Below are 27039 nucleotides of genomic sequence, written 5' to 3' on the forward strand. Positions count from 1 at the left end.
ATCTTTTCAGGACTTGCAGATTTTGTGTTGGCATAAGTGGTGCAATTTAATAGTTGTACTGATTTCAGAAAGCATCCCAAATGAAAGGAATTTATTTGTTCACCTAAAATACCTCCCCTACACAGGCAGTTCCAGACAAGTAACTAAAATACACTGTGACAAATACCAGTGTAACATGTCCTAGCAACAAGCTGGTATACAATTAATGCATAATGTTGTATTTTCATATTATATAATAAGAAGTTTCATATTAATTTTGTCAGTTATTTCTACATTACACTATTTAGACCAGTTGCTGCCATGTCACAAGGAAAAAGATGCATTTTTCTTTTCCATGGAGAACTTTGGAAAACACAACGTTACAAACCTGAGTAACTGAGAACACAAGATCAGATTCTTTTGGATTTTTTTACTAAGCATGCATTTAATGGCAAGCATATAGGAAAGTAGTTAAATTACTTTTTTTAAATAGTAATTCCTTCTTTCAGTGGTTTTCTTTCAGCTAACACAGAGGATCCAATGTTTGAAATTCTAAGACCAATTGATTTTTAAATTTGGTTAAAGCCTCCAAACTTTTGAGACTGAACATATCCTAAAGAAGCAAAGGAAGTAATGATGCAAACATTGAGATGCATCACTACTTCCTTCATTTCTTTCACGCTTTTTATTTCACTGTCTCAGCCCCTGGCTACATGCAGTGACCTCAAATGCATTGTGCTGTATTGCAGGTTCATTCGTACAAGCAACCTTAACCTGCTACCACTGACTACATCCTTGACATGTCTTTATCTTCAAAAAAAAAAAAAAAAAAAAAAGAGAAAAGGATGAAAGGATGGTATCTAACAGTGCAGCTTGTGTATTTGTTACTAGGGAAACAAACAGCGAAGAGAAAGAAACCCTCAGTGTCCTTGTCATTTGGATCTTTCAGTGGAGAAGCGGAGCTTGTGTTAAAACAATGGAAACACTGTTCAGCTTTCAGGATCCTTTGCTGTCCTTGCTGAATGACAGACACTTCTTTCTCCCCCTTGTCCATCTTGTCATCTCCAAAAAGGAGAGTCATTTCTACATTCTGTACTGGATTGCTGGTAGTTTTTTATTCATCATGTAAACTTTGATCCCCAATTCTGTGCAACCTGGTCAGTTCCTAACACCTAAACCAAGATTGCAGCAGGTCTCTTGAGGTAAAGAGAAGAGAGAACCCTGATGTTGTGTTCATGGCTGTAGAAAAGCAGACACAGAAGCACGACCAGAGCCAGGTTTGACTTTGAGTTTGTACTGAATCAGAGTTCAGACTCACTCAGGACTCCAGAGAGCGTGAGGGGCATGGCAGCATTTTCTGCACTCCAGCTCAAGGAGCCGTGCAGCGTTGAAGGCCGGTGCAAGGGTGACATTGTGACATCACTGCCCCTAGGCCCGAGGCTGTGTGAAGCTCTGCCACCAGCCCAGGGAAGCAGGAAGATGCCAGGCCGTGTAAGTCATGACTGCCACCGCTGGTTTCAGCCAGACCAGACGTGTCAGTCACAGCTTAGCTGGACTGACACTTCCCTGCGTGGGCCGGGAGGACGATTCAAAGATCAACACTGCTTGTACCGTGAGTTTCTGCTCATTGCTAAATGTGCACTGTATCAGATTCCATGTAATTTCTCTATAAACTATGCTGCATCCTTGCTTCTTTTTCTGTTCCAATTATTATCTTGTTCATCTTTAGCTTTTGCCTCATCTAACTCATCTTGTGGGAACTGGATTAGGAAGCTGGATTTGGTGCACTCTGAAGTGTAGCTAAGTAAATCCAAGGGATTATCACCTTTCTCCTGTTTTTACAAGACTACAGCTACCAGCACCAGAGCTAGAGAGATGATGGAAAAATTGCAATAAAAGCCCTACTGGAAATACTCTCCTAGATTTTTGTGTCCCGCTGTTTCAACATACCATATTTCTTCTTTACTCTGGAAGCATGGCTTTTTTGTTCCAGACTGGCTGTTAATTTGCCATTAAGAAGGAAGAAGGGTATGACAAAACACCTGAATTATATTATAATAAAAATATCAACATTTGAATTACATTTAAAAATGGATAGGCAGAATAAAATCAGCTAGCACATGGTTTATTGATCATAGCCACTAGCTGAACTGTAATGGATTCCCTCTCTCTAGTATTCCACAAAGTACCAAAGGCCCTTGGGTAAAGAAAACAAACCACTTGGTAAGGATTATGGAAAAAATAAAAATATGTCAGGACTGACAAGAAAAGGAAGTGGCAAATGTGTTATTGAAGGTGTGTGTTAGTAGCATGACAGCAGAGCCCTGCCTGCGGGTACAGTGTAAATGATAACTTCGTCACAGGCTCCAGCAGTTCGTGTCCCTACACTCTGTCCGTGAAAATAAGAAGGGTACAGCCAAAATAAACCAGGGGATGGCTTTTATGGACTTTTTAAAGAAAAACACGATCATTGCCAACAGACCTCAAATACTTGGGAAACTACTCGTATGTAAGTTGTGTTTTGGCTCCCTAATGTTGAAAATTGTTCTTTTAGGCCATAAAACCTGTGTATTTTTTGTCTATAAGCAATAAGCTTTCTCCAAACTCTCTCTCTGGAATCAAGTGCTCCAACCGATCCTCTTTGTCTTTCAGCCTCTAAGTGGCCTTTTTTTCCTTAATGTTTTTTCTACAGCACTTAAGTTTTACCAGACCAGTGCCACCTCCCAGGGTTTTACTAACTCCTGCAGAAACGCGGAGGACAAACGCTTTCTGGTCTGAAAACGCACTCTGAGCAATCCGACATAATCGATTGCAGCACTTTCACCCCGGCGATGAAACCGTAAACCGAGGCGGCTGCTTCGGCAGGGTTTTATTACCTGGTGTTCGCTCCATTCCCGCTCCCGTCCCGCCGCTTCTCCCCTCAGGGCCGGGCCCGCCTCAGCCCTCAGCGAGCGCGCGCCGCCCGTTTCTCGCCTCGCGCCGCCGCGCGCCCGACCCCGCCGCGAGCGGGGCTGAAGGGGAGGGGGGCGCTCGCGGCACGCGCCCAGCGGCACGCGCCCAGCGACACGCGCGCTCCCCCACAGGCCCCCCCAGCCCCGCCGCGCGCACAACGGCCGGCGGGGGGCGGGGCAAACGGGGGGCGGAGCCAACGCCCCCAACACACCTCCTCGCCCGCGCTCTGGCCCTGACCCCGCCCCGAGCCCGTTCCCTCCTCCACAAAGCCGGGGGCGACGGAGAGGAGGGGCGCGCGCCACTTCTGCCCGCCCTCCCCAAGAGGGGCGGGGCTGGGCGCGGGGGGCGCGCGCGCGCGGGTGCGAGGGCGCGCGGCGATTGGCTGGCGGCAGGGGGGGGAGCGCGTTTAACGGCCGCTGCGCCCCCGGGCCGGGGCAAAGCAAAACAAAGGCGGCGGCGGGAGCGGTAGCCCGGGCGGAGCGCACGGCACGGGCACGGCACGATGCCTCGGCCGCCCCTCGGCCCTCAGCGCGGCACACGCGCGCCCGGCCCCCGTCTATGACCCCCCCACACGGTGGCTGTCGCCGAAACGGTACCTTCGAGGCGAGGGAAGCCGTCGTATTCCACCCCCCTCCCTTGATCCCCCCTCTTTGTTTTTCGGTGAAGGCCCGGCGCGGAGCTCTCGCTGCCCGCCGCGCAAGGACCGGGGGTCCCGCCTTCCCTCCTACCCGTGGCCCCTAAAGGAGAGGGGCCCGGGCACTGCTCGGAGCCCGGGCTGGGAGCGGAGTCGGCGCAGCGGTGAGTACCGAGCGGGTGAGAAGCGGCCCCTCTTCACTGTGCTAGGATGTTTTTTTTTTTTTTTTTTTTTGGAGCGGGGGGAGTGGGTGGGGGGGGTATAAGCGGAAGGCGGCTGCGAGAGGAGCCCCGTGCTGCGCCCCGGCCGGGGGGGGCCGCCGTCTCCCGTGTGCGCGAGGCCGCCGAGGCAACTTTGCTGGCGGGAGGAGGCTCGGGCGCTATTTATAGCGCCTGGAAATGACGGCAGCGCTGTCTACCCGCAGCCTTCTCGGTGCGGGGCGGGTAAGGGTGGTTTACATAATTGAGGGGGGGTGCGAAGCTGAGCTCGGCGCGCCGAGAGCCGGTGGGGTCTCCCCGCACTCTCGCCCGCGGTGCGCGAGGCCGGGAGCCGTGGGGTTCTGCACGGAGCTGGCGGCCGGAACAGCGCGCGGCCGTGTTCGGGTGGCCGCGCGGCCGTGCCTGTGGCCAGAGGGGGGAACGAGCCGCTATCCTGTTGGAATCGCTGCCGGGGGTTGGGGGGACAAAAAAGGCCACGGCGTCACCCGCCGCGGCAGCTTCGTGCTCCGGCGTGAGAGAGGAAACGGTTTTAAAGGCGCTCGGCCAGCGGCTCCCTCCCGCCGGGGGAGAGGGGTGTCAGCCGGTAACTTTCTCCGCGCTTATTTTCTCCTGTTATTTCCTGGTATGTAAAGGTGCAAATAAGGCTCCTATGGTTCAGCCTTTAACTTGGAGGTTTTTCCCTGCTGGAGTAAGCTCACTGCAGGTTACTGACAGTGCGTGCACAGGCTGTGTCCGGCTTTTTGCAGCCGCTCAAAGACTCTTTGAGCGTATTTCTTGTCGCTCCTTACTTAGAGCCCCGCAGGAACGACGGAGAGACCGACTCCTGACCCAGCTCCTCCCGTGCAACGCGCGGGATCCCCACGCGCGGCGGGCAGCCGCTCTTTCCCCGGCGGCGCGGGGCCCGTGCGGGGCCGCCTCCCCCCGCCACGCTCATCGGGGTGTTTGTTTACACATCCGGGACCCGCGCGGGGCGGAGCCGCCCCGCCCCATTGGCCGCCCCGCGCCCCGCCCCGGTGACGTCACGGGCGGCGGGACGGGGCCGCTCTTCGCCCCCAGCCCGGGGGGCTTCGGCGTTCGGGGCGGCCGTGCTGGGGCTGCCCCGGGAGGAGGGCGGAGATCGCCGTGCCCGGCTCCTGCGGCCGGGACAGCCCCTGGGCGCTGCGCTGGTAGGTACGAACACAAGCAGAGCTTCAGGAGCCACACCTGTCTTTGCGCAGGACCAAAGCACGGACTGTGCCGCGGCCAAAGAACGAGAGGGGAATAGTTGGTTCGGGTTTTTGCTCTGTTCTGTGCGGAATAATGAGCAGCAGCCCGAGGAACTGCTCGGAACTATGAGAGGGAAGTGATACTGTGTTTATTCACCATTGTTAGAGCGAGCTAGGAAATGGTTTGTTTTGAATTGTGCCTGTAAAGGCACAACAAGTCTGTGGTTCCTACGGTGTGAATCAGAGTCATCTTTTCGAAGAGAACAATATCAAATACAGTTTTGTTAAATCGACCTTGGAATTATTTTAATTTCTGTAGCTGAAGAATCTGGTACATTGAATCTGGAAGAGTCCAGATTGCCTTTAGAATTGTTTAAAAACAGTTCTAGGAATGCATTGAAGAAAAATATTTTCCTTTTCTGCATCACACGCAGTATTGCTAAGGTTAGAAAAGATCTCTAAGATAATTGAGTTCAATTATTAACCGAGGACTGCCAAGGGCACCACTAAGCCACATCCCCAAGTGCCACATTTACACCTACTGAACTTCTGCAAGGATTAAACTCTTGTTTCAATTACTGGCTTTAATTGAAGCCAGAGTCAAAACATCTTAGCATGTGGTGCCTTTCATTCTGAAACCCTGTTTTGTTCTGTTTTTGTCTATTTCTGCTAACTTAAATAGGATCTGTATCTTACACTGAGTTCAAACAGGGAATTTAACAGAAACCTCATGTTCTTAGTTCACTTTTCTTGTATATCTTACTTGTAATAAATGTGATTTCATATATAACTGTTCCACAAGAGCAAACTGTTTTCTGCAAATAATGTAATTATTCTTCCCTGTGTAGTTGTAATAAGTTATCTTGGGGACACTAAGTATATAATTAAATTGCTATTAATATTTGAGTCCTGCTCTTCATGCCAAATGAATTCATATTTTGAATGTGTAAATGTATCCTCTATCAGGTGTTTGCCCAGTCATTCTCATGTGTAGATCCGTGCTTTAGATGACAGCTTGTTCCCATTGCTGCTTAATTTTTTTGGTTTGCCTATGGTATGTTACATGTCTTGTTTGTGGCTTATCTCTGCCTTTGCAATTCTTTGTGTAAGAAATTTTCTTCTAGCAAATCCTTCAGTAGTTTGAGTTTTCTCCTGCTGAGGATTTAAAAAAATCTAAACTGAAACTCGTTTGAGTTTTGCTGTGGTTGTCATGTGTTAGGCCTGCTGTACAGATTACTTTCTCAAGGCTTCTTTTGAAGCAGTGACTGCTTCCTATAAACAGACTTTAATTTATGTGGCTTTCACTATCTGCTCTAGCTGTGTTACCGGTATCCTACTGCTAGAAGAGTGGTTAGTGCTGCCCTGCACACAGTTTACAACTGTGATAAGTCATTTGCGTGCTCTTAGCTGGATCAGCAGACTGTAAATTCTTTATATTGTCTCATTTCTGTTTGTGCTATTGACCTAATCAGGCAGTCATCTGACAGCTGATGACATAAGTTGACTGTGCAGTGTTTGGAGCACTCATTAGTGTGGTGCATACAGAGCCTGGGAGATGCTGGCCTCTACAGACCAGGAGATGTTATCAGTGCTCAGCATCTGTTTGGTTTTCAGACAAACTAAAAAGGTTTGCTTTTCAGCACAGCAGAAGGCTCTGGCATGCTCTGACATGTAGGGTCTCTGAAATGCACTCTGAGGATGTTGGGTGTTCTCTGTGCAGAATTTAGCTTCAGAATCAGATTGTGCGTTTGGTAGCTTCCATTAAGGCTATTCTGGTACAGTGAGGAAGTACCTAATTAGCTTTGATCAGAACACCAGTCAAGAAGGTCTTTACCTAAAGGCATAATTCTGCAGAGTTTGAAAGAGTAGACAGGGATCCCTGAACAGGGTGGCAGGTCTTACTTGGTGTTTGACTCAGAAATAGATGTGATCCTGCAAGATTTTTGCTGAAAACCAAAGTGCAAATATATAAAATATATTGACTGTTGGACAGAACGAGTGTTTTCTAAGATTGCTTTCCCTGTTGCTCACTGTATTGGAACTGACCACTAGAACTTCAAAGACAATGAACTTCCTCTCATTCCCTACCTTTTTAGTGTGAATTTCTGCATGGATGTCTAGAAGAGTACACCTGGTATAACGTAGAAGGTGCTTGTGATCAGTGGAGAACTGTTTGAATCTCGTCCCTCATTAGAAGTGTGATGGAGTAGAAGCCATTAGTGGAACAGAACTGCTTTTTGCTGTGTTGAATGGAACTTGAACTGTGCAGTTCCTTAGAAAAAGGGGCCTGTAGTGCAGCCAGGCTTCAGTTATTTGCTCCAAATAATGCTTTGCTTTATGGCTGGACTTGTTGAATAACAAGTTAACTCTGGTCTTGTTGTAAGCTGCTAATTGTTCTGCTCTTTTCATCTACAGGTTGTGACTGTTTCTCTTCTGTCATTTGTGTGGAAAGTGCCACACACACTCCAGAACAACAACGGCTTTTGCTTGCATATTCCAGTGTTTCTTTTGTCAGCGAGTTCAGCAAAGTTGTAATTCTTCAAGTGCCAGCCCTGAGCTGAGTGAGGAGCCACCAGCAGAGATGGTAAAAATGACAAAATCAAAAACGTTCCAGGCTTACCTGCCAAACTGTCATCGAACCTACAGCTGCATCCACTGCAGAGCCCATCTCGCCAATCACGATGAATTGATCTCCAAGGCAAGTGGTTTCTTTAGAGACCTCGTGAATTATTTCTTAACCAAAATGGTTGTCACTGTGACACCACTGCCAGTAGATAAGGGATGCAAATTGGTGCATACTTCAGAGTATCTCCCTGGGTTCACTCTTGGGTCATACATGTTGTGGGCTAAGAACTGGATATATTCTGGAAACTTCTGAATGTGACATAAAGGTTGATCTAATATATTGCCCACGTTACCAACCTGTGTCTGCTGTCAGGTGGGTGCTGTTTGTGAGCTGTTGTATCTGAACAGCCTGCTAAGGAAAACTATCAGAAGAAAGCATGGATCTCTGGGTAGGGAAATTATTCAGGTTATGGCTATTCCAGATAGAGATTTCTTTTGACTCTGTTGGACTGAAGGTCACCAAACTGTCTGTTTCCAGGGTGTCCCACTTGTGTTATGGAATCCTTAAACACACTTTTGCTGTCTGCCAGCTCCTAAGGAACATGATTAGCCAGAGGTGTTCAAAAGAGTTGGGCTGTCTGAGCTTAGAGAATAGGTGAAACCTTGAAACAGGCTAGGCCTGCCCTTCTTCCCTGTTGCTAGAAGACTTGTAATATATGAAATATGTAGGAAAGCTTGAAGTTTGGGATAAATACTTGACAGACTGGTTTATTCTTTGCTTCATACAAACTCCTGATTAAATTACTCTTTGTCATGGAGAAAACACTTCAGTTGCTTTTCAAACTTTTTAATACAAAATGTTCTCTATAAGACTGTTTTGTCAAATAAAGTTAGTTATAAAGGGTTTGACACTAAAAGTTCTCTGTTGCTCCTGTCTGTTTGTGTGTTCAGCAGCACTCAGGTGATGCTGCTCTTCAGTGCTGAAGAGAGGGGAGGGCTTGAAAATGCTGCTACTTCTAATTTAGGTTTTCTTTGGGTGAGGAGAAAGCCCTTGGATAAGCAAGCAGGTATGCTCTCAGGCAATAATGGGCTTTCCACATACAATTTTTTTCCTTTTACTTGAATTTATTTTTTTTTCATGTTGATTTCAGAATTTGAGTATGAGGCTTTTTTGGCACTACTGGATTCTATATTACAGGGACTCAGAGTTTCACTATTCCCTTCATGTTCTGGGCAAAAAATACTGGGAGGGGTTAATCTTTCCTGAACTTCAGGTTGTAGATACTTACAAGAAAAAAGAAACTCTTTTGCTGTGTCTCTTAGCATGTATTAACTCATTGAGAAAATGCAATCCAAGCACATACTTAATAGGAAGCTCTTCTTTTTGTGGACTTAGATTTTTGCATGCCAACTAAGCTGCCACAGTTGCTACATGAGCCAGTTTTCTCCAAGGACTTGGGAATTTTGGTCAGCAGAATACTTCAAATATGTTAAGCAAATCATGTGTTCATTTTACAGCTTCATAAATAATTTCAAATGTTAATAATCAAATTTTCAATTCAAAGAAAAAATAGAGGACTCTTCAAAAATCTGTAATAAATACAAAGAATTACTTTTAAGTTGTTTCTAATGGTGTTGGGAAGGGTATTTAGAGGTGGATTCTGCTTGATTTCTGGCTTCCTTAATTTTTGATGAAGACACTTCACAAAAATATTTGTACTTGCAGGTTGACCATATGCTTATTTGACAGCTGATTCATATTTTGTCAATTTAAGATTTCTTCACCGTATTTTATTGTCTAAATCTGTATGGTAAAAGAGAAATGCATTTAAATGTGTGGTATATTTTTGTATGCTTTTAAAATAAAAAGAACATTTGTCATCTCTTGTACTTGTACTTGGGACATAGTTTTGGAAAACCCATCTTCATTAGGCTGAAGCTTTACATAATCCAACATGGGAAAAGTTCTTCTGATGGGAACAACTGCAAAGCAATAGATAGACTTGGATCATTAAAAATAAGTACAGCTGGCCCTGGGGAGGGTGGGGAGTACAAATAAAATTCGATTTTTTTTTTTTTCTGAACTTCTCCTAAAGTGCCTTCATTGAGGCACATGACATGCCATGAACTTAGTGAGAGAGATGGTTTTTTGACATATCTAGAATCCTAGTTACTGTAACTTTTCAGATGCAGGAAAAAAATCCCAAACAAACATAAACCAACCTGAAGTGTAGGAAACTGATTCTATACCATGCAAAATTAACAAAGAATAGTGTGGTTTGGATTTATTGATGGAGTAGAGACAGACTGTTCAACCTGACTTCCCCCCACTGCCTTACCTGGAAGGCCTAGTTCAAAGCCAAAGCTCTGTGTTACATCTTCTAAATGTAATTTTTGGTTGTAGATTCTCACTTTATTCCAAATGCTTCCTGTACCATCTCATGGCACAACCCTCAGGTTCTCTGCAGCAGATAAAGGCAAATAGTATTTACTTAATGCCTGGCTGTAGCTGCTTCTCTGAGGGCTGTCCCTCACCCCATCTTTTCTGGGAACATGGTGGTTGTTTTTTCCTCATGTGTGGTCAGGGAAAATGAACCAAAATGCATGGTGCACTTCTAATTTAAAGCAGCTCCAGCTGGCTTTCTAATGTGCTTTGAGGTATAAGAATTTATTATACCTGACACTGTAGTGGTTTTTGACTTGAAGATGAAAAGATAAAGCTATGCTGTGAACTGAGTGGTGTTTCTCTTATACGTTGGTTTGTCATGAAAAAGCAAAAAGTGCTGCATATTTCTGTCAATCATCCCTTTGATTCTGATCCTAGGAGTCCCTGACTTCAATTCAGATTTGCAATTCTTCTGCTTTTGAGAACTGTTAATGCCAATTGTCTGACAAGTATGGCAGCATACACGAATCACCTTTTCATTTTATTTCTGTTCTGTTTGAGCAGCAGGATCTCTTTCTTGCCCTGGAATGAATCACAAAGCTCTCTTTTTCTTGTGCCCTTGCTGGTGATAAAATGGCAACCAAGAGTCTTGGCAATGGCTTAGAAATAAGAACACAGGTTAATGAGACAGGACAAAAATGTGTTACCTGCTCAAGTGAATTCAGTTGTGGTTTTAGCTTTCTCTGCAGCTGTGAAAGGACTGTGTGCTGCCCGGTATTGAAATCAACATGATGTTAGTGGTTGGAACATACATTTCTGGAGGCTTTCACTCTATAATAACCTTGTTTTATGCAGCTGGGAATGAGCCTGGGGAAGGGGAAGGTGTGGGAAGAGGACTGGTTGAGATTAAGAGCCCCAAACTGGGAGGTCATTGGTGGTAGAGATAATGACAAACATTACTCTGTACAGCTGGACACATGCACACATGTATGAAGAGTTGCCATAGTCATTTATAACTCCCAGCTTATCTGGGGGTAAGCATTGATTTGAAGGATACCCAGGAAGAGAACTAATAAACTGCAGGTGACTTTTAACTGAAGTGGAAGTTTGAGGAGGTGTCAGGTGCACCTTAGAGGTGATTGATTTGTGTTGCTAACAGGTCTGTGAGTGCTGGATGTTCTTTGGTGAAGACTTCAGAGTCTGTCAGGATATTAAAGTATTTTTTAAATGCTATGAGAAGGAATAAACCAATCAGCACTGCAGTGGGGTATGTTCACAAGATGGGGAAGAACTTATGGCTTTTAAAAATTTTTTTAAGAGGCAAATATTTTTAGAATCTTATCCTGCCATGGCTGTAAGCACAGAAGAGAAGTAAACTATAAGGAGACAACCACAGGTCTTCAAGAAGAGTAAGGCAAGGAGCTGATGCCATAAGAAGCACTTAGTGGATTTAAAATTGATACTTGATGGATTTAAGATGTTCAAACAGCACATAAAAAGTGACCAAACAGTGTATGTTGCTAATAATAATTTTAAAAATCCAAACATAATTTTGAGAGAACTTCTACAAGACTTCTTGAAGCACAGGGGAGGTTGCCACTTGTGTGGCCTAAATAAAATGTTGTATATTTGCTGCCTTGGAGCAATTCTAGAATAAATTTTGTGGAAGGCCTGACTGAAGGAGCTTTCTCTTGATTTGTTATGTAATAGTAGGAAATGTGCAGTGATTATTGAGAGTAGTTAATTTTATAGGAGACAAATGTTACTTGAAGAGCATAAGTTCCAAAGCACTTGAAAGTGGCTTGTACCTGCTAAGTTCCAATAATGCTTTAGAAATTTAGGTATGATCCAACAAATTACAAAAAAATACAAATACTTAATAGAATCTTAGAATCTGGTTGATATTCTGCAAAGGATAATGTTTTGTTACTCAAGGTTGACCTGCTTGAAAGACTGTTGAAGCATCTTACAGTGTGCCTTAATTCTGGGAATGGAGAGGATTTGGATTACTTTGTATAGATGTCTGTATAAATACTGTCACTTTCTTCTGTCTCATTCATTGCCAAGCATATCTGACCAGAGGGGAAAAAAGTCATGTGAAGTCACAGACGAGACTAGATGGGTCAATATTTTCAAGAATCAGTTCTGCATAAAGGTATATACATCTATATGTAACTGAGTGCATTGGGAAATCCTTGTGCCTTGTGAGTGAAAGAATGATCTTGGTGGTTAAGTTTAGTTCTCCAAGGCATTTAGTATGATTGCTCTTCTATTATTGATGAGAAGGAAGAGTCTAAATAGATGCTAGAACATTTTTACCCTTGTTTAGCAATCTGTGGTTTTGTCCTCCACTGTTTAACTGATGAGATCAAGAGGAATTTTTTTAAAGGGTTTATTGTCTTTAAGTAAATATGCTGTGCTTAGCTTGGTTCAATTAGTAATCCTCCTTTGCTTATGATATAATGAGTATTTAGAAAGATAGATGGGCCTGTTTTATGGATGTTTGAGGGCCCTTTTTGTTCCCTCACTAATTTCATCAATATTCTGGTGATAATTTTTTTTCTCCAAGAGGCTTCTAGTTTTTTGGGTTCATTTTTTTCTTCTGGGGGAAGAACCTAGTTTTTGAAAGAGAAGCAGTCTTTGAAAAACATCCAAGAATAGATTTGAAGGCTTAAAGGAGTTGGAAAGTGCAAGGGAAGTGTTCTACTCTGTGTATTTTGACATAATTATTTCTGAAGTCCATTCAAGAAGCTTCATAGGTCAAGATAACTTGTCCTGCTGTACAAAGTCTTCACTTTGGGGAAATACCATTTGCCAGGTTTGCAGTCATGCAGTTTTTTGGGTAGAATTTTTTAAGGCTATTCTCTACAAATTGAACTTTGTAACTTGCTTTATCAAATTCAGTAAATACTTGAATGGAAATGAACTTAAAAAAAATTGTATTTATTATGGAGTCTTCTAGAAGTTGCCTAGGAAGCAGCTGGGCAGCAGCATCTCTGGTGGTCTGCATTATCAAGGAGTTGGATGTGAGGGAAACATCAGCTGGAACAAATGTGGGGGTTTTCCCCTGAGAATTTTTTTTGTCTGTACCTTATGTTAAACTCAGTTTTCTGAATTTATGTTGCAAGTCTTGAAGTGAGAGAATATCCTTACGCTCTCTGATGTATCTTGCTGAGGAGATAATTTCACACATCAGAGCACTTGTGTTTCTGGTTTACTTTAAGAATGCTGCCCTTAACAAGTACAATTTTCTGTATTTCCCAAATTTGCTTATTTGGTCAGAGAATTGATTCAGTTTGATCTATCTTAGCTTGTAAAGGGAACTCCAGCAAGTGAAAGGAAATTAAACCAGATGAAAACCTATGGACTTCTTTCATTTTCCTTCTTTAATATTTTATTTCTGTGTTTGGAGTAGCTTGCAGACACTGGTGATGCCCCTGTGGCTTGCTCAGAACAATGCCTGCCTTGCCCCCAGTCCATGCTAGGATGGCAGTTTCCCTGAGTATTTGCTGTAGAGCATGATCTCTAGCCATGCAATCTAATCCCATCTCTGGGGAATAATTGATGGCATAAGCTTTTCAGTAGCATCCCTTCCCCCACCCATGCCTTCAGCTGTGCCTCAGGGCAGTAAATACATGTTCTGCTTGACTGCTATTTCCTCTCCTCCTGGGTAAAACAGCTACTCCTGGTGTTAGAGCTAAGGGTGGGTTTAACTTACAAGCACAGATCATACCTAATTCTGCATGTGTGCACAAGTGAAACATGTATAAAGCTTCTTTCCTACATCATGTATCAGTGGCACAGGTCTGTCAGAAGACTTGAAAAGATCCTAGTTCCAAACTGTTCTTGCAGTGACTTCACAGTAGTTTGTAGGCACACTTGGACATTATTGCTGAGAGTATTAGATGTTCTGGATACTTTCAGCTGTGCTGAAACAAGAAAACATGATAGATCTTACACATCCTTCTCTATAAATGGGTAGCTGGTCAAAGATACAGATTTTCTGAGGAATAATTTAACTCATAAATCAATACAGTATTATTAATTGAGGACCATGAAAAAGCAGCCTTATAGCAAGTTTAAAGTTCAACTGCAGTTATTAGTGGAACTGATAAATTTCCCACCTTCTAAGTGAAAATCCTGGTTGCTCTGAGTCATTATTGATGAGAGTTGGTCACACTTGCCACTCTCTTCTAATTCCTTTCTACTGGGTAAGATATTTAGGACTCAGTTTGAATAGAATGTTCTGCTTTAGTTTTGATTCATGTATAATGCTCGTGATCTTGGGAGTGCTGAACAAATGTTGCAGAGTTAAAGTTTGTGTTTGCATAGGTGATGTTTATTCTATTGAAAAGTGGTTTGTCTTGAGACTGGTTTGAACAGTTGTGCCTGTTAGTCCTTGACACTGCCATTTAAAGTACTTTCTTTCATTTTCTTGGAGGAGTTGACACACAAGGTGTTCAACCTGTCAGTCCCTTAAAATTCCTATCAGTATAACTGAACCATACAGTGCAGAGTATGAGAAACCTAGTGCTGGTAAAAACAAATGTTCAGTATTAATTTTTTTTCCTGGTTATGCAAAATACTCTGTTTATAGCCAAGTTACAAGCTTAGCAAGCAGCTCAAGCACCAACTGAGTTGTCCTCTTTTCATTTCTAGTAGTGGGATGCATCAGAAAGTAGAACTCTGATAATAAATCTTTCTTACATCATTAAGAGAATGCATCTGTGACTGATGTATACCTTTTTGTGATGTTTGAATACAGTTCTGGGGAAAAAATGGCAGCTGTTCATGTAAATAAGAAACTGACTGCCAAGTGCTGACAAGAGATTGATAATAATAATTAAAAGGCATAGGAGTTTAAAGATGGATGTCCTTGAAGTGCTTTTATTGCAGTGTATAGGAGTTCTGCATGGCTGGACTGCACACCACTCAATGCTCAGTGAAACACAGATGGTGTGGCTGGGCACTGGTTTTAAAGGGAAGTCTGAGTTGCCTGGACCCACGTTCTGTGTTCCAGAATGCAGTTGCTGCAGGTTCCTGACGAGTTACCTGAGTGATGTAAACATGGAGGAACTTGCTCTTTGCAGCTGGGCTAGGAAACAAGTGTTCTGTGGCATGTAAATACAATCCTTAGCCTCTAAACACGAGGGTAGGGAAGAAAAGATGGTATCAAATGCATCAGTCATACTCTGGGAATGGGAAGCAAGGCTGGAATGGAGGAGCTTTTCACAGTGAGATGTTTGTGAACACTCTTTTTAAAATCACTGTCACAGGAAAAGATTCTGTGTTGCTTCTCCCTCCGCTCTACCTTGATAATCCTAAAAATTAGAAGGTAATGGCCATTTCTGAGGGAAAATAAGCCTAGGAGAGTACAGTATATCTAGGGCAACAAAGCAAAGGGTGCAGGAAAAGTCAAGTCATCTTTAAAAATATATTAGGAAAAGAAAAACAACTGAAGCAGAGCTTTCCAACCGGTGGTTTATATTTCATTTGGCTTGAATTTTTTTCAGCTTATGAAACAAGAGAAGGGAATAGCTGCTTTTTGTGCTATTCCTGGCATCCTGTTACTGCCCTCTGCCTAATTTTGAAAAATCCAGGGTCAAAGGAGAGCTTTTAGTAGGTGATACTAAGTCAAGACTAAACATAAACTTGGCAGAAATAATTGCATAAGATCGTTCAGAAGATCTCCTGACTCTTGTTTTTTTCTGGAGTCCTTTTTTTTTCTTCCCCAGCCTGCTGGGGAACTTCAGGTATGGCATATAAGTAGTTTAAAAATGAGTGTATAGGACCAGACAAAAAAAAAACCCAACCAACTACATAAATTTATATGTGATTGGTGTGTGTAATTACATATAAATAGAGAAACTAGCACATGATAATAGAGAGTATTTCTTGGTGCTGTTTGAAAAAGGATTTGTGAATTCTAATTTACAACATGGAATTTTTAAAGCAAGGGGAAATGCCTTCAACTTTTTTAATTTAAAGAATTTTTACAGTAGTTTAACCAAATATCACGGTCATCATGGCTTTGGAAGTTCTTTTTAATAATTTCAGGTGTGAAACAAGGAAGTTCTAGTTTTACGTTTACTTCTTACTGAATAAGAGGATTTTGGAAGTATTTCCTTTACCTTTTCTTCAATTTTGCAGTTGCACAAGTGTAGTTTTCTCTAAAATCATGTGTTGTTTACCCAGGCTAGTTACTCATTTGTTAATGGGCATTTTTGAAGAGATTTTGTTTTCACCTGCAGTAAGCATTCTCTGTTTGTTACTGGCTGTAGTCTAGAGAGTCCTGGTTATTCTGTAGGAACTGCAGAGTATAGGTCTGCACTGCTCTGTCAGTTTTGTGATGTGTGGTTAAGTACCTCAGGAGTATTGAACTAGTGGTGGGGGTTTTGTTTGTTTGTCTTAAAGGCAGCTGTAAGGATAAATTACTTTCTGACAGAACTGTTCAGGCTGTTCTCAACTAAGTCTCCCCCTTTCAGGGTCAGTCCTGCCTGAAGTTTCAGCTTTCACTGTCCTGCACAGCCTATCTGGTTTTCCTTGCCTGGTGAAAAATAAGACTTGTAGTTCTGGCTGGTGGAGACAGTGCTTTTTCTTTTGTCTTTGCTAAAGGCAGAACCTCCTTAGAATCACTGAGGGTGGAAAAGACCTGTAAGGTCATAAAGTCCAACCACAAATCCATCAGTGACAAGTCTACCACTAAGCCATGTCCCCACGTGCCACCTCTGTGTCTATGGTGACTTCACCCCTGCCCTTCTGGTGAAGAAATGTTTCCTGGTACCCAACCTAAACCTCCCGTGGTGTGACCTGAGGCCATTTCCTCTGGTCTTGTCACTTATTAGGTGGGAGAGGAGACTGATCCCACCTTGCTACAACCTTCCTTCAAGTATTTGTGGAGAACATTAATATGTTCTCTCAATACTTCTTTTACATGGTTGCTAAAATAATAAAATATTAGTATTAACTATTAGGTAGAATAGCTAATACTAATTAACTATTAGTATTAACTATTCTATTAACTATTAGGTAGAATTTTTCATGTTAAAGATTTTATAAGTGTGTAAGTATGTAACTACTCTGGCACTATTGCTACCTGGAGTAGTCCAGAGTCAGGGATTTCTTTAAACATTCTTTATTGCAGTATATAATCCGGTTAGTGTTGATCAAAAAGGGTTAATTTATATCCATTTTCCTTTTACAAGGTGGGGGGATTTTTTTGCACACTATTCTGAGTAATTAAAACACAACAATTATTGCTGTTGTGGTGCTAGTTGGTAGAGTGGCAAAATACCTATTTTAGTGTCCAATGACTTGTAATGATATAACTAAATACATGTCAGGAGAAGAATCCATTGCAGAAAGGACCTTCTTCCCTTGGTTTCATGCCTGATGTTACTAAAACCATGCACAAGTATTCAGGTTGATATTTTCCTTCCAAAAACCTTCCATGTTTATCTTGCAGGCTTCTGAAAAGTTGGTCTGTGATGTTCAACACTAGAACCACAGGGATTCTTAAAAACAATTGAACTTTCTCTGCATCATAGATAAAGTAGTTAATTTTCTTTGAAAGTAGGTTAGAGAATGAAAAGGCTCAAAGAAAAAAGAAATTAAGACAGTTTACAGATTTTTTTTTAAATGGAATTCAGTATGGAAGAGAGAAGAAAGGAAAGCTCAGTTCTAGTGTGATCCTGTTTGGATGGGAAATAATGGCTGTGTCTAAATTACCAAGTAATTCAATGCAGAAGGAGTCAGATGAAAGCAGTGGTGTGTCTGACACAGGTTTGGAATGTTTTACCCGTGGCTGGCTCTGTCTGCTCACAAATTCTCCCAGGATGTCTGCAGCTCATATCCTGAGCACAGGTTTGGGTCTGTGTCTGCATTAACATTGTTGAGTGCATGGAAGAACTGCTGGGTTAGTTGGTTCAGAAGGATCAAGGGTGCAGTTCCCAGGCACTGAAACTGCTCCACAAGCCAAACCAGCCCTCAGTGAGTGTGGCTAATTAGGGGTTTTAATTCAAAACTGTGCTACTGCTCTGAACTAAAACATTATTTAGATCCAGCCAGGAAAGCCCAAGTGCCATTGTTTGTCCTTTGTTTATCAGGAACGTGAGAGATTGGAAAGCAAATGCCTGTGGTCAGGCCTTTGATGGTAACAGTTGTCTTACTAAAAGGAAGCTGAGCTTATCTTTGAATTATAAACTGATCAGATGCATTTCCTGAGAACAGTATGCTGGTTTTATGCTTGGTTCAGAATTTCACTGCTCTTATATCAACTGATGCAATGAAATTGAAATAAATAATCTTTTGGGGAAGACAGAGGAGATGGGAGTAATTCCCTTTGAGTTAAAAGCAGATTTTTTCAATTAGCTTGAAGGATGTCTAGGAAAATGAGAATTGATGTCTTGCAGAGGGGTAGGAAAAAACTATGTTTTGCTTGCATTATGGATGCTGAATTTTGAGCAATAGCACTTGACAAAGTAAAATAAAATCATTATTAAAAATCTAATGTAGATGAAAACTTGTCTGACTAGACTTTCCTATAAAGAACTAGTATAGAGTAGTTAATCTGAAATAGTTTATATCTGTGTTATCATTATATGTTTACTTACATACCCTTCTGGAACTATTTTTTTGTTTGGTGGGGCTTGTGTTTTTTAACATGTGCATTTTTTTTTTTTCTAATGCAGTCCTTCCAGGGAAGCCAGGGACGAGCCTACCTCTTCAATTCTGTGTAAGTATGTGCTTATGGTTCTGCACACCACCTGCAGAGTGTAACTTTGTGCTTCCCAAAGGGAAAACAGTAGGATTGACATAGCTGTACTTTGCCCTGTTCTTTTTAATGCTGGCTTTACTCACCAGCAGTAGTTATTAAAGAGCCACTGGGCTGATTCTGAAGCATTCCTTTGCATATATATGAGTTTATCTTATATTTTAAGTAAATCTGCTAAGAGCAGAAAGATTAGGGGAGTGTGTTAATGTGAAATTCCTTTTGTCTATGTAATGGCAGCTGTCTCGAGAGGAGCTGCCATTCTGAGATACTCCAGAAGTCACAAGATATTGAGTGACTGTAAATTTTCTTCAGACAACTCTACTGTGGTCTAAAGAATTTCCCAGTCTGACACTGGGATACATTTACAGGTTAAAGTTTCAGTAAACCTGGTACATCTTTAATGACCTTGAATATTGCAAATGTGCTAGAGGCAAAAGGTCTCTGTGATCTTATCAAGGCTAATATTTGCAATCTTAGGCATGTCCTTCCCTTGATAGGAGGCTCTTTGCATTTGTTAATGGGTGTATTTTAAGTTTTTTACATGCAGGATTGCATTTTTGTCTTTATTTTTCAGCAGATTTTTTGTGTTGCAGCATTTTGAAAAGATACAGTTGAGTGTCCTGGTCTATTTTTGACCAGGATAATGGAACTGTAACTGCAAAGGATTTGATTGCAGATCCTTGAAATTCTTTTAATATGTAGTCCTTCAGTGGTGACTTAGGATTTCTGCTATAATTCTAATAGGAAGAATCTGGTACTGCAGCAGCAAAAATGGCAAAATTTTGCTCCTATTTAAAACTGTCTAAAAGCTTGGTTTAGTCTTGCCTCATGTTTTCTGCACATACTCATTTGTGGAAAAACTGGCTTGATGCAGTACTTCAAGGGATGTTTTGTTTTGAAATTGCTGTTTGTTCATCAGAGCTTAGTCTGCTGATCTGTAGCAAAGAAATATTTATGAGGCTTTTTTCTTGCTGCTATTTTGGAGCTGGTTCTAAATTCAGCTGTTGGTGCTGATTCACTGGTACAGACTTCCATTAGAGAGGTCTCAAACAGTTTTTGAAGTAAAGCCTGAAACTGTAGAAGTGTCCAGTTACTGTGTAGTGTTCTGTTCTCTGGAAGTTTAACTATTTAGCTTATCTTCGTTGCTGGCAATAAGTGAGTATCACCAACAGTGACACCACAGCCACTTAAAAACAAAAAACAAACCCCTTTTTTCTTCCTGTCCTTCTGCTCAGTGTAACAGAGGAAGTTACTTCTGCAGTATTGAATAACTTAGACATTTTTTTAAACTACTTTTTGTCTGCTGAAGAAAAGCTGGGGAACAGTAAGAAAAGAGACACACTCATCTGTGAACATAATTTCTCTGTTTTTTCAGGGTAAATGTGGGCTGTGGTCCAGCAGAGGAGAGAGTTCTTCTGACAGGTTTACATGCTGTAGCAGATATCTATTGTGAAAACTGTAAAACCACTCTTGGATGGAAATATGTAAGTAATATACTTAAATCCTCAATAAATGTTTGCATGTTGAAGCACAGATATTTGAGTAGCCACTGAGTAGCACCTTTGCTGATAGTTTATGTGAGTTAGCTCTGGTGCTTTACCTGTGCACTTGCAGCTGTGTTGCAAGTTTGTGGTTTTGAAAATCTTAGATTCTGGGTAGGATTTTCACTGATTCAGTGTAGTTTCAGATGTTAGAAGTTTTTCTAATGCATTTCCTGTGATGATGAATATAAAGGAGAGCTTTTGAAGAGGTTTGCATTCCCTATTTTCATTACTTCTGGGAATAAATAAATAACACGTATAACATGCCATTTCCTAACCTTCACTTTAAAAAACATTAAAATTCCCTAAGCAGAGAGAGAACACGATCAGTTCTACAGCAAGATCTGTGCAGATCTGCTGATTCCACTTAGGAGAAGTTTGCTTCTGTTTCTTTCTCAGTGTGTTTTGACATCTCTTTTTTCCCCTCCCTCCCCTTACTCAGTATAACCAGTATGGGTTGTTAACAGTAATGACTCCTGGTTTGTATTTTTACTGTAAGTTTGATGTTTAAAACACTTAATTTCCTGAACTTAATTCAGTGTTGTCCTGATTTTTTTATTTTTTTCCTTTCCAGGAACATGCTTTTGAGAGCAGTCAGAAATACAAAGAAGGAAAATTTATCATTGAACTTGCCCACATGATAAAAGACAATGGCTGGGAGTGAACCACAACCTTTTTCCTTCTGTTTGGACTATATTCTGTGGAACAGGCTTTACAAAGACTAATGCAAAGTAAAGGAAGAGCTTGGCTAGAGTGGCCCTGAGAATATCACTGAACTCTGGAACCTCACAAATGAGTAGTGTAGTGTAAGTGGCTATTTCAGGCCATGTTTGCCTTTTCTCCTTGTGTAAGTTCCCTCTTTTTGTACGTGTATTATTGTGTGAACAGTTGTTTTGGAACATTTTGGATGACCTTTTTCTAAACTCTCTCTGACTAAAGAAACAGTTCACTAATTGAAAACAGATTTTACTGGTTAGCATCTCTCTCTGACCTATGCCTTTAATGCTACTTCTGCTGTGCATGCTTCTTGCCTAAACACCTACACTCCAGTCCTGTAGAAGTTCTGTCCCTGAGCAGTCTGAAAGAACGTATAGGATGGGGTGCTTTTTTATATGTAGCAATTTCTGATGTGTTTGGCAGTGAAGAGGATGCAGTATTGTAGTTATTAATTTCTTCTTTCAAATTGAGTGTACCACAACCTATGTACATCTTGTAGGTGAATTGGTTAAAGGTACAGTGCTCACTTCAAAAAAGATTTCAATTGCACTGACTGAAGTTAGCAGGTCTCAAGTTGTTAGGAAAGGTTATGCCAGAGGCTTGGTATCTTAAATGAAATAACATAGAAAGATTTTAAATCAATAATGCTATAGAATATGTTCCTTTAAGACCAACATATTTCCTAAGGAGTTTGCTGGATAAAAAAATTTATAAAACTATAGCTTGCAAGATTAAAAAGACAGAAAAATATATGCATCTTCTATTTTGAAAAAAAAAATTAGTTGGTATATTAGGAAAAAACAAAGTTTTGGTACTGTACCTTTGCCAGTAACAGGGACTTGTGCATCAGTGAAGTTTTATGGCTGGTTCCATGTAACTGTATAGTCCTAATGCACTGGACAAAGAGGTTGATGTCAAGAAAACTTGTTGAAGTCTTCTGCTTCTGCTACATTTGAACAAAAATATTTATTTTTGTGAGAAATGGCCAGAGCCTATGACACGAAAATTAATATAGTACCTGTAGGAAAAGGAGGAGTAATAAGAGGGAAGGGAAGTTTGACTTGTTTTTTCATAAAATAAAATAGTAAGATAGTTTTTAAAATTTGGGGGTGGGGAAAGGGTTTCCCGGTTTGCTGGCTAAATCATCCCCAAGTATCTTTTTATAATAAAAATTTATATGAAACTCACCTTCTCTTTTGTTCTCATGCTGTTTCTTTAATGGAATCAGTTAATGAGAGAAACTTCTGGAAAGTATATGCACAATATGAGCTGTTGGTATCTGTGTATGCAAACTGAGCAACTGTGAAAGAAACGCTCTACATAAATTTGCTAACTTAATTTTCAAATTAAACAGTCTCTACAGACTTTTTGTATGTTAATCCTTTTACTGCTTGAGGACAAACTGTTTGAAAAAAAAAAACCCTTTAACACTACAGAAGTCCTATAACTGAACAATACAGAAGCCTTGCAATATGAAATCCCTTTCTCTCAATAACAATTCTAATATGGCACCTGTGAAATTAATCACAGGTGCTGCTGCTGCTGTTCTGTTTTTGGGAATCTCTCATAGGCTTTCTGAACTCTGCTGCACTTTAGAAATTGTCAGACATGAAAAATTACGCCAATGGGTAGGGGCAATACAAATCTTTAAAACCAGCTTTCCAGTGTTTTTGTGGGCAGGAGGAGTGAGAGGAGCATTCTCCCAGGTGTACACATTCTCTGTGATGCAGGCTGCCTAAACTGCCTGCCAGATGTTGTCATGATTGATACCCATGAATTAAAAATGTAAGAATTAGAGAAGTAGTTCAAGCTGTTGGGTTTCAGTCCAGAGGCCTGAGGTGGTACAGTTACATTCAACCTGGATTTTGTGGCTTGCACATTGCTTCTTTGTGTTCACATCAGGTCTCATTTTAACAATGCCATTGATGCAAGATGGGCTTGGGTGTTGCCTATCTCATGCTCTTTTTGACCTGGAATTCTTTGGGATTTTGTTTTCCAACTTGTTGCCAACAAGGAAGGCACTAAAACTTCTATCAGCAAAAAGTTTGTGTTGGCTTCTAAGTCCTGTTGCAATGTTGATACTTGTGAACAGCTTGTGTGAGGTTTGTGTATCTTTGGGCTTTCCTTATTTCCTGGCTGCAGACTTGCTGAAGCAGTACACTGGACTGAAGGCAAAAGTAATGGCTACTTTTCCAGAGAGATGAAATTACAGAAAATATGTAAAGTATTAAGTATTTTTCTCTCCAGAATTGGGGGCTTGGCTAGCTCTTGTTAGTAAGCTAATGCTGTCTCTAACACAGTCTTATTCTTAGAAATTCAACCTCTTTCTTCAGTGCATTATTTATATTTCAAACTGGACATTTTCACCAAAACGTTAATTAACTTTGATGCCAAAGGTTGGGACTTCAAGTGCTTAGCACAAAGAGCTTCAGACTACTGGCATAAAGAGTTAATGACCTATATGTGATGTTTATGGCTTTTAAGAGAACCAAACAAAGCAATATTCTTTTTGGTCTTTTATTAAGAGTGGATGCTTGGAAGGAATAAAGAGTAGAACTAGTACAGAATCACTATTTTATGCTGCCATGTAACAATTCTTGAGGCTTATTCTTTTGAGGGAATATGTGAATTTTCTTCCCACGTTGTTTGGCAGCATCAGTGATTATTTTCTCCCCTCATAAAGATATAGAGAATTCTTGTTATTGGTTTTGGTGAAAGTTGAATCCAGATAGCAATGACTGCTGGCTGATGTGAAGAGGTCAGTCTGGTCACTGAACCCTCCAGCAGTCATTTGAAAGAAAAATAAACTTACTTGAAAAAAAATTTTACTAAAGCATTTTCCCTCTAAGCAATTTTTGTAATATATTAAAGATTATATTTAAAGTTTGTATGTGTTTGCTCTGGGCAAGTTTACTTCCCCTCCAATTTGAGCACTTTTGTTACTTGTACTGGTTATTTTTGGTCTTAACATTTATTTTGTATTTTGTTTTTTATAAATTGTAACAAAAAGCTTTTGTGAACCTTTGTTTCTTGCTGGCTCTTTCTTGGACCAAATGAACTGACTATGAGCTGGCTTAGAAGAAATGTTCATTGGGATGCATAGGAATTTGCTAGCAAAAATGTACATGTATTGAAAGTTTTTTCCACTGAACCTCTAAAGCGCCATGCCTGTCCTAAAGTAATTAATCATAATTTGGTGTGACTTGAGTAATCTGACCACACATTCTCTGTCTAGGTCCAAAATAATGGTTGTAACAATGGTTTTCCAGGACTGAGTCAGCCTCCAAACCCTAGAGTTTTTCTTTGGCTGGTTACTTTAAGTACCTTTTTGATTACTAAAAGGCAATGCTGCCATGTATAAAAATCCTGTCATGTTGCAAACTTGCTGTGAAATCAGCTGCAGAATTTGGTGAGGGATTGCTCAGCCTAGCCACTCCTGCTGTATGCTTTTAGCAGCCTGGTAATCTTAATTTTATCTGCCAGTTAAAAGGGCCAGGATCTGAATTTCCCTTGTTGGTTTTAAGCTGTACAATGGCAAACTGTGTGAAGGAAGATTGTTACGGTGATCTTAATGTCCCAGTAGCAAGGCCCAGCAGAGTGACCAGTGTGGGAGGTGTGCCTTTGTGTTTGCAGTCCTTGGGAGAGGAGAGACATTTATTTGAGTAAAAAACTGGCCTCAGAGGTTCTGACTGGGTCCCCACTGCACCCATAACCAAAGGTCATCTGTATTTCCCATGGTGGATCAGTGGAAGGGTTCCCAAGGCTGGGTGCCAGGGTTGGTGGCCATGCACTTCCCTCCAAGTGCCGCTCGGGCTCCTCCTGCCCGCTCATCTCAGCAGCCAGGTTGCAGCAGCAATGACCTCCAGACTCACAGACCAAACTTCACTCATCTCCAACCTTGGATATTGGCCATGAGAGGAAGAAGCTGTCAAATTGTTGTTAAACTTCTTGGACACTTTATTGGACTTCGATGAGACTCATGTTAAGCCAACCAGCAGTATAAACACTTACTGGAAAAGGAACAGATGCTTCAGAGGTTTTTTTTTTAAAAGGACTGTTACAAGTGGTTTAAGGTCTAAAGCATGAGTCATAAATGGCAGTTGAGTTGTGCCTCATTGTTTCTTAAACTCTTTAAAATGCTTTCTTTTACAGGTGACATGGCTGTGTTGCTGTTTTGTCCTTGCAATACTGTACATCATTTGTTGTTTCACTATACTGTATCTATTCGAGGTATCACAATAAAAGCTTTCAATTGTTTTGTTGGGTTACATGTTGGTTTTGTGCTATCTTTTCTTGCTAGTTGAGTTCTCAGGCTTTATCCTCTGGTAGGGCCAGAGAGAGAAGACAGTGCTCTTAGTTGCTCTTAAAAACATTATTGGGTTGAATCTGATTTTTATGTGGTTTTAGGACTGCCTCAAAACATTTGGGGTTTTTCCTTTCAGAAATCTTTCCAAAATACAGAAATTAGTGTTGCTACTCTTAGGGCTTTTGCCTATTTTGAGCCATTTGTGGGACCTCTGCATAATGAGAGTCAGTCTGGACAACCCCCAGAATGAATCCTGAGAGGAACTGAAGTGTGGGTGTGCTTTTTGTTGTGTCAGCTCGATCAGCTGTAGACCTGAGGAGCAGTCTGAGCACAGCACTCCCTCTGTTCATTCTGCTTTGGCTGGGAGGAACTCCTGTAGCTTCTCTGATCAGATTATTGGTCTTGTCAGTGATATGATCCCTCCGGACTGCCTGAGGCTCAGAATGAAGTCATTCAGTGCACACTTACACACCATCTTCAATAATCCATCATTTCATCTCACAAAGAGACAGGGATGCTCTTCATGCAAATCACACACAGTATTTCCATCTTGAGAAAATGGAAGATAGCCAGATACCCTATTTCTTTTTCAAGTGCTGTCTTAGGGGCATGAAATAAGGATCTTTCTAAATCTGAAAAAACCCCAAACCCTAGGGATTAAATGGCATTTTATGTGAGGTATATGGTTTTCCTTGTAAAAAACCTGTTTTGACAGGATATAATTGAAGTAATAAAGATCCAAATGTGAGATGTTCATAGTAATATCCCATTATATTTTAGCGTATCAGAGGGACTATAAAAACACCAACTGTCAGCAGCTGGCTTACCAGAGCAATTTGGGCAATGTGCACTCCAGTGTTCTGTCTTACCAGCTGGAAAACACCAGGATATCTGACTTCCAGATAGCAAGGATGGGCAGATGCCTCATCTAAAGCTTGAGAACCTTCTATGAGATGTCTTTTTGTTCCTGTAAAATTTCAGTGACTGGGCAGTGGTGTAGTTGGGGTTCTCCCCCATGCCCCATGTGGTGCAGCTCTGACTGGGGACAGCAGTAGGTCTGTACTGCCAGAGTCCAGGTAGCCTGAACTGGAAAACAGCCACAACTAGAGCTGAGCTTATCCTCTGCACAGGACTCCAGTTGGGTCCCTGCCCATGTGAGATTCTTTCCACTTTTGTCTCTTCCTCTGCACCCTGCCCTTGGCTCTGCCCCAGAGCAGGGAGTGAGCACCTGTGCTGCTGCTGGCACTCACCTCCAGCAGGCACAGCAGCTGTGGATCAACTGAGGCTGGACAAAGTAGTTCCTGGCTGTGAAGCAGCTCTGCTGAGCCATGGAACTGATGAGCATTAACTGTTTCTCCTCTAGCAGAGGCTGAGCTGTTCTCAGGGTTTGGCTCATTCATTTCTGTAGTATTGCTGAATAAGATTTGAGCTGAGGTGCTCTGTGATCCTGGTAGCAGTTTAATCCATGCTAACCTGATTGCCTGAAGATTTTACTTAGTAAAGATCACTCTAGAAAGCAGGCAATGCAGGTTTTTCAGTGTTTAATGAATGAGTAGATTTTTCATGGTCTGATTTCTGTATTTTAATAGTCAGCATAGCTTAACTTTCTTTCTTGCCCAAATAGACTTTAGTGATTTCTAGTTTAAGCAAAAACAATGGCAGGGCCAAACAAGCCCTTTATTCAAAATGGAGTTTGCATTCTGACATTAAAACATGCACATGTATGCAAAGTCCATTCTGGCATGGAATATCATGGCTCACCT

General features: G+C 41.5%; 1 protein-coding gene across 5 annotated transcripts; it reads left to right on the plus strand.

Moving 5' to 3' along the window:
* Positions 1-3393: 3393 nt before the first annotated feature.
* On the plus strand, positions 3394-25238 carry YPEL1 (yippee like 1). Of its 5 annotated transcripts, none has more exons than XM_050980676.1 (5): positions 3394-3744; positions 7404-7686; positions 18630-18673; positions 20088-20196; positions 20828-25238. In XM_050980676.1, exons 2-5 carry the CDS (start codon positions 7570-7572, stop codon positions 20915-20917), a joined length of 360 nt encoding a protein of 119 aa, XP_050836633.1. In that variant the 5' UTR covers positions 3394-3744; positions 7404-7569; the 3' UTR covers positions 20918-25238. The 5 variants fall into 5 exon arrangements, with proteins under 5 accessions (XP_050836633.1, XP_030089055.1, XP_018772085.1 ...); XM_030233195.2 differs by having other exon boundaries at positions 3394-3729; XM_018916540.3 differs by lacking the exon at positions 3394-3744 and adding an exon at positions 3852-4008.
* The last annotated feature ends 1801 nt before the right edge of the window (positions 25239-27039 follow it).

This window comes from Serinus canaria, chromosome 15 (genome assembly GCF_022539315.1).
Source record: "Serinus canaria isolate serCan28SL12 chromosome 15, serCan2020, whole genome shotgun sequence".
Lineage (NCBI taxonomy): Eukaryota > Metazoa > Chordata > Aves > Passeriformes > Fringillidae > Serinus > Serinus canaria.

What these genes read in the sequence shown, in the direction of transcription:
- YPEL1 (XM_050980673.1), top strand. Translation starts at nt 4,433, where the DNA reads ATGGTTCAGCCTTTAACTTGGAGGTTTTTCCCTGCTGGAGTAAGCTCA. An exon ending in AGCCCCTGGGCGCTGCGCTG is followed by an intron (nt 4,950 to 7,403) that starts GTAGGTACGAAC and finishes TTTCATCTACAG; the next exon opens with GTTGTGACTGTTTCTCTTCT.